This window comes from Protopterus annectens, chromosome 4.part0 (genome assembly GCF_019279795.1).
Source record: "Protopterus annectens isolate FY-2018-M chromosome 4.part0, PAN1.0, whole genome shotgun sequence".
Taxonomy (NCBI): Eukaryota; Metazoa; Chordata; order Ceratodontiformes; family Protopteridae; genus Protopterus; species Protopterus annectens.
Window position 1 is genome coordinate 691,506,327 of NC_056733.1, and position 12,079 is coordinate 691,518,405.

General features: G+C 38.1%; 1 protein-coding gene across 5 annotated transcripts in view; it reads right to left on the minus strand.

Annotated features, from left to right (window-relative positions):
• The window catches only part of KDM2B (lysine demethylase 2B), a 3,837,686-nt gene that overhangs the window by 1,618,023 nt on the left and 2,207,584 nt on the right, over positions 1 to 12,079 (minus strand). For all 5 annotated transcript variants that reach the window (XM_044068658.1, XM_044068655.1, XM_044068654.1 and 2 more), the window contains one exon: positions 161 to 615. In XM_044068658.1, the coding sequence (XP_043924593.1) occupies positions 161 to 615 (455 nt within the window). The remainder of the gene's footprint in view (positions 1 to 160; positions 616 to 12,079) is intronic.

The window sequence follows — 12,079 nt, forward strand, 5'->3', positions numbered from 1 at the left end:
GATTTACTCTTGGTGCATCCCTATGGTCAGATTTAAATTTAGGAGGAAACATAGACATTACAAAAGAGGCAGTACAGGTTGACTGCAGAAATGAGTTTACACAAGTTATCCTCTTAAATCACTGCATTACTCTGCAACAATAAATGCTTTAATACCATACCTTCATATCCTCCAACAAGACCTGGGGATCCTCTATGCCTTCTGGTACACAATTTTTATTCTCTGGCAAAGATTCAAGTTTTTCTACAAGTGCTTTTAACCCTGTCAGTTCAAACTCTGTAAGGTGAATCCATTTGGTAGGCACTTCTGTTGCTGGAGACCCTGTTGGTGTTTTGGGGAAATCTGTTAATGTATTTGATTTGGCACTATCATCAGACTCACTGGACAGAGTTCTTTTTAAACATTTCACTGTAGATGTTTTTTGCCTTTTGGCTGCAGCTTCCTTCCCTTCTGCATGTGAACTAATAGGAGAACAGGACCCATCCGCACTACTTTTCACATTTGTTTCCTGGTTCTCATCTTTTTCCTCCCGAAAATTAGCATCACAGGATTCTTCATCCATGTCTAATCGAGAATCAGATGAGAAACTCTCTGTACTGGACTTCCTAGATGCATCTAGGAAAAATTACATTAAGAATGAAAGTTAATGCAGTGTTCTCAAAAGATACAGTCAGTCAGCTCATATAGTCTGATGGGAAATCTTCAGCAATGGAAAGTCTTCTACATTTTCCATACAGCTTCCCATGTTCAAGATCCTTAAATCACAGAGATCTAGTTATTTTATAACATGAATTACAAGAAAAGTCTATTGTCACAAATATCATCTGCCAGGAATAATCACTAATAAAGTGCAGCTTTATGATTTCACAATTGTTTAAACTATTGTGATGTGCTTAACACTTTGCCAGGCTGATTGACTGACAAAGTATGAAGAACACAATGCAAAGTTGTCTAACTGAGTTATTCTTGAGATGCCAGATGAGTCTTTCATTCTAATACTACAAACAGACCTGAATCAAATTATGGTTAAAAAGGGTAAAAACTTATGCACACAATGGCCACAGTGTTTGTATATCTTCCGAAATACAGACTAAATTTATCCTATAATGTGTTTTTCATGCCTTAATGTCATCTTTGTTTTATTACAGATTTAATTATCAGTAAACTGCATATGAAGTAAATCCTAGTAATTAAACTGTCTATAAATATAATGTATTACTGCACTACTGAGGATTAAATGAAATAGTAGCAAGTAAATGGCTGGCATGGCAAAAATGCATTTTCAAGTAAAGACAATTATTCTAATGACACCTAGCAGCCTGTTAAAACTAAATGTTTTATAAAAAGAAGTTTGGTTCCTGAAACTCCAGTTATTTCTCTCCTGGAGATCTGCATCACCCAGATGGTGCACAGCAGTGCAGCACCACCAGTGGCCACAGTTCTCAAGGTACCACCATTAACACAATCACTACAAAGCCTATGCAGTGGACATCCCTACAGTCTGCAGTAATGATTGGGGATTTCCACTGTAAGGAATGCAGTTTTACTAGGTTCATAGGTTCATAGATTAGTACTAGGCTAACTGCTCTTGCAAGACATTTTAAGCCTAGCCAATTATCCCCTGTGAGATTCAAACCCTGTACATTGTGTTTGTAAGGCAAACACCTTAACCATTAGGCCACCATCCCAAAGGCATTATAAATAGTCCTATGCAGGCACATATAGACTCAGACTACACCCATGCCCAGTATCTCTCATGTCAGTAAGCCTGTACAGTTGTCAAAACCATCTACAGAAACCTCTATCTTTCTTCTCATTTCCACTGCATTCCTAAAATCAGAAGGATGGCTATGTCCTACTGCCTTCCCAAGTAAAATCTGGCTATGAATGCATGCTACTGTTGTTAGATGGTACTGCATGGAAAGCACTGTAAACCAAAACTGTATTATGGTCCATATCCCACTCAGTACATACAAAAGAAGGAACTACTGATGTGAGGACTAATTCCTGAACAAAGGCCCTTGCACAAAGACAAACACATTGCCTCAGTGTCAGTAGCCCATGCTCAAAATGTAAACTTTAGCAAGTTTCTCAAGGTTAATAACAGACATTAGATATGCATTATCTCAGTAAGTTACTTTTATGTACTTAGCAAGTCAGCATTGCTAAATAAATGAAAAAAAAATAATTGGAGAGGTCTTGAGGAAAAGGTGATTACTTACTTTTCTTGGCTTTGGTAGTCCCACTAAGCCAATGATCTACTTTCAAGGAAGATAGAAAGTAATGTTTAGTCAAATTGGAAGAAAGCTATCAGGGCACTAAGGAAGTTCCCTTCCTAATTTGTGAAGGGTACTATTTTTGGTGCTCTTCTACATAGGAGAATGGCAGTGGGGTGGATTTGACTTCAGCTAGAGATGTGTTATTGGGCAGCACTGTTTCTTACTTCTGGATGTAATGCTCTCATATTTTACAACAGACTAGAAATGGGCCAAGCTGAAATTTCTACTGTATTAGAAGAGAACAAAAAACCCTTGCTAGCAATCTAGTACACTAATATGATGTTTTTACAGATTTTCAGAGACAGACTCCTGAAACTGTGTAACAGAAGCTGCTAAACCGAGTCTTGGGGTCTCAAAGAGGCTAGACAATAACATTGTTTGCATTGAAATCTCTGTGGAGACAGGAAAGGAGATTCTGCAAAAGGACAGCCAGAGGGCCCAGCTAGCAAGGGTTTTGTGTTCTCTTTTAATATTGTAGAAATTTCAGTTTTCCCCATTTCCAACTGTTGTAAAAACCAGTCTGTGTAAAGAAAAACAACATTCGCACAATTAGTGTAGCCAAAGTCTATACTGAAGGCTGAGTTTGCAGAGGATATGTTTTGCATTTTAATTTTTTTGCCAAACAAAGAACCATTAAATATGTATGATTTTTGGAGCAAAGTGATTGTCCTTTTTGAAATTAGTGTAGTACAAGAAGTAAAAAATTTGAATAATCTGAATGAATAAAAAATACATGACTTGAATTTGAATCAGAAACAGTTATGGGAAAATAATAAATTTGAGAAGAAGAAAAAGCATGGAGATATTATAGTGCATATAGTGTGATTCTTTTAGAAGGAAAATGGGGACATTTCTTCAAAAAGTTACTTAATTTATCTTGTTTTGATTAAAAAAACAGTTGCAGAATTTTCTACATGAATAACCCAAAGGCAGGCAGCAACAAGGATATGTTGAAACATTTATCTGTTGCCAGCATCCATGAGGGATATGGGTGATAAACCAGAGGTCTATTTGTGGTTTCCTGTCTACTCATCCAAATTATGTTTGAATAGAGTAGGTGAAGTGGAGGATGGTTCCAAAGAAAAAAAAATATGTACTCACCATAACATTCCATCTGTGTTGTCCATTTTCATTCCTCCTCAACTGATGGGTTTGGATCCCAGAGTCAGATTTGACTCTGCCTCTTCTACAAATCATCAGATCCTAAAACTACCCATAATGCTACTCCAGCCTAACATACCTCAGATCGAATTTGCTGCCCCCTAAATATAAAGGGAAATAGCAGTAGGAAGAGAAAGGGAAGCTGGAGCTCAAACATGGAACAGAGGTTCCTGTACAACTCTTAGATCTCTCCAGAAGCAAAAAGGAGGGGGTAGGTGGGCAGAGAGTTGAGGAAGAATGAAAATGGACAACATGTTATGGTGAGCACATGACTTTTTTCAGACAATGTCATTTTCATTCATTCCTCAATTGATGGAACAGTGTACTCAGCTATTGAAACCTTGGAAGGCCCTCAAAGAAGGATATTCTGGAGCACTGCTGAACCAAAGGCAGCTCTATTCCTGGAAATCAAATCCAACTTGTACTGAGCAATTAAAGTGTGAGGATTAGCCCAAGTTGCAGCTGCACAAATGTTATCTAAAGAAGCCCTGACCAAAACATTGATGAAACCACCACAGGTGGTTTTGATAAAGATAGTCTCAATTTACCACAGACAAAAGTTATACAATCAGTCAACCATTTGGCCAATTGGCCAATGTAACTTTAGATACTAGATTGCCTAATCTGGTAGGAGAAAAAGAAACAAATAGTTGATCAGACTTTCTAAATTATTTGATTCTGTGAAGGTAAAAATGAAGCTGCCTGTATACATCCAACAGGTGTAACATGTATGTGCCTTTATTTGAAAAAAACGGGAAAAGAAAACTGGGAGATTAATGACCTAGTTAATATTTGACTCAGAAGCTACCTCAGGTAAAAAGGACGGGTTAGTACACAATGAAACCCTGTCTTTGTGAAAAATTAGATAAGAAGGCTTTAAAGACAGAGACTGGAGTTCAGATACTCTTCTCTCTGATGTAATAGCCACAAGAAAAATGGTTTTCCAGGATAACATTTTTAGGTCCGCCTTAGCTGAAGGTTTAAAGGGAGATTATGTTAAGGCCTGAAGCATTATATTTAAATCCCAAGGGGGAGTTGCATGTTTTAATTGAGGTGTAAGCAAAAAGGCTCCCTTGAGAAAGGCTTTGCATAATTTAGAAAAGGCTAATGTATAATTATTTTTGCCTATGTGGACATTAAAAATGTCAGCCAAATGAGCTCTAATAGTTGAAAAACTATATCTTTTAAAGCTTGAAGTTAAAAATCCAAGGATTGCTGGTACAAAAGCTGAAAAAGGATCCAGATCTTTGCTAAGGAATATCCTCTTTGCTAAGGAATAAAAAAGAAAATATTTTCCATTTACTCTTGCAATTCTTTCTAATAGAAGCCTTATGGGAAGATAGCAAAATATGATGGACTAGAGAGGACAGTCTGGGCTGTCTAGCAATTTGTGGAGCTGGAGAAACCATGCAGTCAGTTTGAGTCCTGCTATGTCTGGATGAATCATGCCTGTCAGGTGAGACAGAAGGTCTAGAGTTGGATCCAGAATCCAGGGTGGATGTAGAAGATGAGGCCATAGGAATGGGAACCAAATCTGATGAGGTCAAAAGGGAGAAATGAGGATAACTGTGCTCTTCATCCAAACTGCTTTCTGTAGCAACTTGGGGATTATTAGTAAGGTTGGAAAGGCATACAGGAGACTGGAGGAGCAATCATGAACTAGAGCATCTCTCAGTGACTCCTCTGATGGAGGAATCAGAGCAAAGAACTTGCTGCATTTGCTGTTGAGGGGAGAGGTAAATAGATCGCAGCATGTCTGGGCCCATTGTCCAAAAATTCTCTCTCTCTGCCACAATGACCACTTGTGAGACATCAGAATGGACCTGCTTAGTTTGTCTGCTATCACGTTGGTTATTCCTGAAATGTGCATTGCTATTAGAAAGCATTTGGAAAAGATCATCCATTGCCATACTCTCATAGCTTCTTGGCAAAGAGGGTATGAACTGGTTCCCCCTTTCTTGTTGATGTACCAAACTACTGACATATTGTCTATCTGTATTGCAATTGTCCCAGGTGGGAGAACATCTTGAAAGGCCTGCAATGCTAGGAAGACATCCCTTATCTCCAGAACATTGATATGTGTCTTGGGCTCTTTGTGACACCACATACCTTGGACTGTCCTTCCCAAGTGGTGCCTCCCCAACAGAGCTGGGAGGCATCCATAGTCACCGTGTCCTTGGGAAGGGGAAGAACAAATGTAATACCTTCAAAGAGTTGGTTTGAATGAATCCACCAAAGAAGATATCTTTTGCACACTTGTGTGATCTTGACTGGAGCTGATAATGGATGTTGAAAAATGGACCACTGAGTAGACAGGCTGCATTAAAGTATTCCCATGTGGAACCTGGCCAGGGGAACAAGGGTGATAGCTGCTGCAATGGATCCCAGAGCCTGTAATATTAATTGAGTTGGATGGGAAAAACTTTGAATCAGTTTCTGGACTTGGCACCTCAGTGTATTTATTTGAATGAAGCGAAGAGAAGCTATCTGACTGACTGTGTCTAAACAAGCACCTATGAACTCCAGACTTTGTGTAGGTATAAACTGAGATTTGTTGTAATTGACTATTATTCCCAGATGAGAACACAACTAGAGCAATTAGTTCCTTGCTTGAAGAACCTGATGCCCTGGTTGGGGAATTTAGAAGCCAGCCATCTAACTAGGGAAACCAGCAGTCTCAAGTAAGCTGCTACTTCTGCCATGCATTTGGTGAACACCCTTGGGGGGGGGGGGTGTAGTGAGATCAAAGGGCAGATCCAGAATTGGTCTCAAGTCACCTGTCTTTTCTGGCACTATAAAGAATCTTGAGCAAGTTCCAGACTTTCTCTCTCTCTCTCTGGTCTGGGGGGACCTCTTGGCTGACTCTTTTTTTCTATCAGCTTTTTTTATTTCTAGAGATACTGCTTCCATTTGACTGAGTGGAACATTGGGGATTTTCTTAATGGCTGAGGGAGGGGTTAGGAAAAATGGTTTGGTATAACCTCTGTATATAATCTTCTGTACCCACAAATCTTTTGTGATAGACAGCCAGGCTCCCTGGTACAGGGATAAATGACCCCTGACTTCCTCCAGAGAAGGACAATTGGGCTTCACTTCAGGGACACTAATAGGGCTTATCTGAGAAAGAATTTGTAAAATCCTGGTTCTGCAAAACACTTCTGCTGCTAGACAGTGTCTTCCATTTGAGATCCCCCCACTGCCCCTGGGAGAACTATCTGTGTGTGAATCATGGCAATAGCCCAGGGACTTCTTAAACCACATCATTCTGCCTTCTCACTAGTTCCTAGAGAAGGGCCTTTGAGGGGTAGAAAAATGTACACCCACAGTAGACAAGGTCTTTCTCTCTTGTTCACATCAGGACAGTGTGTGTCTTTAACCTTAGGGCCAAACAAAGAAGATCTGTCAAAGGGTGCATTGATGAATGAAGTCTTAAATGATTCCACAAAATCACATAAGCACATCCAAGCATGTCTCCTGATGGCTATGCCTGAACCAGCTACTCATCTGGTACTTTTCGCAGTATGGGAAATCAGCCTCATGGACACATTTGAGATAGACTAAAGAGTGGCCAGCTGCAAAGAGATCCTGCTTCCATCCTCAGAGGACATGGATCCAGAAAGAGATTTGGTAAACTACCTGATCAAATCTCTTTACAGCCTTGTAAAATGTGCCAAGTAATTCAGAGACCTAAGTGCAAATGTCGCTGAAGCATAAACACACTTCCCAAATCTGTCAAGCAACCTAGACTCTCTATTAGGGGGATGGACAGAAGAACTCTGGTCTCCTAGTTCCTTTCATGTAGCTGCAGCCACAACCATGGCATCAACAGGTACTCCCTTACTCCAGTGTGCACAGTCTTTGGGGAGGGGGGGGGCAAGAATTTTATCTGGTCTTTTTGGTATAGGCTCAACAGTGTCCATCTCCTTTCACGCCTGCCAAAGTACTAAGGCAAAGGGCTCATTGGCTGGGGGGGGGGGGGGCACTCAAGAAATAGATGGACCAGATCAGAAAGCCTCCAGGAACACTGATTCCTCCTGGGGTGTTGGAAGACCAGAGTCAGGTGAAAAATGTGGAAACAAGTGGTAAAGTAGAGAGAAAAAAACAGCAGCAGCAGAAGAAAAAAAAATATTCTCTCCAAACCGTCACGCCAGACTAATTTATTAAAAACAAAAGTAATAAAACAATAGCAATAGCAATAAAAATGACAAAGCTTTCGGATATCAAAACATCCTTCCTCAGTGTCTTACACAAAATAAAAATTAGAACCAATATTTATACTAATAACACATGACACAGCCATTAATTAATCAAAGTAAACACCCAGTTCTTAAAGGTATAGAAACTACATTATGTGAAATAGGAAGAACATCTTATTCTCATTTTTTCCTAATTCTCTTTTGTTTATTCTTTAAAACAGGTTTTAAAGTAACTTGTTTATTCAAACCTGGATCTCTGCTTGCTTCAAGTCTCATTATCCATTCATACTCCTTCATGTCTACATTATTGACATGATCCCCACGTCTAATACCCGGATATATAATTGATATGACCTTAAAATCAAATTCATGAGTGGGATCCATAACAGAGATGTGACAAGCCAATGAGTTTGTGAGTACATTCCAATGAATCTCAGACCTGTGTTCCAGAATTCTATCTCTCAGTCATCTGACTGATTTTCCCACATAAAAACTTGGACATTTCTTACATGTAGCAAGATACACAATTCCAGACGTGTTACATGTCGCTGTACAATGGAAAGTATATGTCCTCCACTCATGGGGTGCCGAAATTCTGGACACTGATTAATACTAGTGCAGCATGTACAATTGTAACATGGAAAAGTGCTTTTTTTCTTAAACTCAGTTCTTTGTGTATTATTTAAAGAGAAATCTTTATAGCATAAAAGTTGTTTCAAATTATTACAATTACGATAAGTAAACACGGGCTGATCCTAAAGCCACTTTTCATGGCCAGGTATAGATTTCAATATAAACCAATTCTTTCTTATGACATTCTCAATTATTTTACTCATCCTATTATATGTCATAAGATACCTAAGTGGTTGTCTATTGTTACAGCCCATAGTATCAGTATTGTCAACATCTCTCATGGAGAAATAAGGTTTAGCTGTAGAACCCCGTAGGACCAGAACATCTTCTCTGGCTGTCTCTATTTCAGCCATATTATATCCCTTCTCCAGAAAGTTAGTAGTCATTTCCTGCATCTGTATATTACATGCATCTAATTATGTACTAAGCCTACTAGCTCTTAAATATTGGCTTTTCAAAACACTCTTAAAAGTTCTTCTAGGGTGCATACTTTTCTTATGAAGGTATTTGTTGACTTAGACATCCTTTTTATACAGACTAGTTTGTAATCCATGATCAGTAATTGATAGTTGTATATCCAAAAAACTTAAAGATTTATGAGAGAACTTCATTTCAAATTTAAGAAATTCAACAGTATCATTCAAATAGTCATAAAAATTCTGTAGATCCAATATAGTACCCTGCCAAATCAAGAGAATATCATCCACAAAACGCTTATAAAATTTAATGTTCCTAGCATAAGGATTAGTTTCCCCATAGATTAAATTCTCTTCCCATTTACTTAGGGTCAGACTGGCATAGGTATTTGCTGCAGCAGTACCCATAGCAGTACCTGAAACTTGATGATATATCTCTTTATTAAAGACGAAAATATTACTTTCTAGGACCAGGTCTAATAATTCACAAACTGTCTCAGATCTTCTCCCACTGACTAAACCATACTTATGTAATATTTGCCTAATGCAGTCAATCCCATAAGCATTAGGAATGATGGTAAATAGTGATTTTATATTCAGGGTTACTAAAAGGAAATCCTGGTAGTTGGTTTGACCATACCAGTTGTAGAGTTGCGATAGGAAGTCACCACTATCCTTAATGTAGCTAGGAACAAATTTTAAATAGTCATTTAGTATACTCTGAAGATAAACTGATATAGGCTTCATGATCCAACCACCACCAGAAGCAATAGGCCTCATAGGTGGTTGTTCCATGGATTTATGAATCTTAGGGAATCCATACAATATGGGAATAGTAGGACAGGGAACAGATAATAGTGAAAAATTTCAAGATCTATATCATTCATTATTTGAAGGTCATATATGGTCATATTTATTCTACTAATCATGTTGTCTATATCCTTATTGCCAATAACTTTAAATGTAGATTCATCTCTAATGTTCCATGTCCATTACTACTATTGCTCCTCCCTTATCAGCCTATTTTATAACAATGTGTTTGTTATTCTGTAGCAATTTCAATGCTTTACTTTCTAATTGATTCGGGTTATAATATTTTGGACCATTATTTCTTGTGTATAAATTACGTACCGCCTTTTCACATATTTCATTAATTATAGAGATAACAGGGTCACTTATTGGAATAAAAGTACTAGTCCTTCTCAAGAAGTTATTATTAATATTGTTATAATTTCCATAGATGTTCTTTAAGTTTAAACCACTAGAGAACAAACCCAAATCAGTAACAGCATTTATTACATCATCAGTGGCTGTAGGGATAAATTTAATCCCATGTGATAACAAAGCTAACTCAGCTTCAGTTAGTTGATATTTAGAAAGATTGACCACAGATGAATGGGTTACTACACCATCCATATTAGTAGATCCATTCATAGAATTTGTATTTTCACAAGTTAAATTAGATATATCTAAAGACTCAGTACCTTGTACAGTATCAGGGACTATTATCTGAGGATCAGTAGATAATGTCACATGGTCAACACATTCATCAATACAATCAGTCCTAGCTGGCCTATTCACAAGATCCATACTCCCACCAACTGAATGTAGTCCAATACATAAGGATGCAGTATTTGTGTACTAGCAGTGGTTCCTACCCGCAGTTCAGGAGATGGTATCATACAATTAGTGTTGAATTCAACACATTTAGCAATAGTATTTTGAACAGCATTAATGTTATTCCCTATCATTTGACAACAATCTGATACACTAGAGACAACATCAATAGTACTATTCTCAAAACTAGCCACATTACCCCCAGATTTAGAAATGGGTATCATATGACTAGATTGAGTTGCAACACATTCATCAGAAACATCATATACAGGGGTAGCATTATTCCCCATCAGACAACAATAATTAGATGCATCAGTATTAACATAAATTTGTCGAGTAGTATCATTCTCATTAGATGGTTTCACCCTACTAATCACCTAATTGGCGAAACTGTGAGGTAACACATCTAAAGATTTTTCACTCGACTTAAAGTCAAAATTCTTGGAATGAAGTTCATTGTAAAGTGCTGTGCTAGCATGGAAAAAATTATCACATATTCCACTCGTTGTTGCAGATACCAAACTGTTGGCAACATTATTAAAACAAGAAAATTATGTCAAATTACTACAAGCAGAAACATTTTCAGAATGACAGTTACAACCCTGCATCCAAATAGAACAATTTAAGCATTCAATAGGCTCTGTGTGGATAGACAGTCCACTACATACCACACTATAGTCATTTGAGGAATATTCATTAAAATTTTCAGTGCTCAAATCATTCTGCTGCAATAGAGAATTTGATGGAAAAGTTTTAGTCTGAAAGGATAGAGAATTCTTGGACGCTACCTTATCCTGGCATTCTGTCAATCGCGGGCTCTGCTTCTTGTAGTGGGACCAGCTTTTGATCTTCCCCCTCGACCTCGAGTGTTGCTGTAGCGTATTGCGCTCTCGAACAGCCACCTTCTCTGGTAATTGAATATTGAGTCCCTGCACGGCATCTAAAAACTTTTTTTTAGGCGGTTTTTCACTTCCCTTCGCTTGAGGCCATTGTTCTGCCATTGCAGATAGATCGTGAATGTCCTTAGGACGTATTAACGTCACCGACATATTCAAAGGAACAGACTCAACATCTGGTTGGCTGTCAGCGACAGTATATTCATTCTGAGGGTTCTGTATGCTACTTTCAGATGAGCAGTTAGTAGAAAAGGCAGTATTTTTATGTGAGACAGTCTGTATAGTAGTAGCCATACCCTTATCATTGTAAGTTGTTTTAGTCCAATGAAAGATACGACTATTATTAAAGTAATTTATATCACCCTGTAGCTTTTTCCTTTTGCTAGCTTCCAAATGCTTATTGAATGTGTCCAGTCTTCTCAACATGTTGTCATACAGGGAGATATTTCTATTAAAAACAGATGCCTCAGTAAGTTGTTTTTCAAGCTCATTAATTTCAGCACATAATTCTGTTTCTTTAGACATAAAAAATTTGTTCATTAGGCGCATATAATCAAGGCTAAGCTTAATATTCAGTTCTTGCCATTTTGCTCAGGAAGAGTGTTACCATACGATGGCATGTTGAGAACACGCAGTCCTCTAGGTACAATTCCCAGTTCAAGGTAGGCATTAAAGCTGAAATGTTGCCACTGAAACTTTTTAAAGCTTTTAACCTTATTTTCTAAGGTCTTAAGCATTAACAGAAAGTCATGAGTCTCACCCTCCATGTTAGTATTGTCAGCCAACCTTCTATCCACCGATATAGTACGCCCAAGCAGGGGATTATCTCTTTGTAGTAGTCCATTCAATGTCCGAACAACAGAGGTGTTCTCCATAGGCTG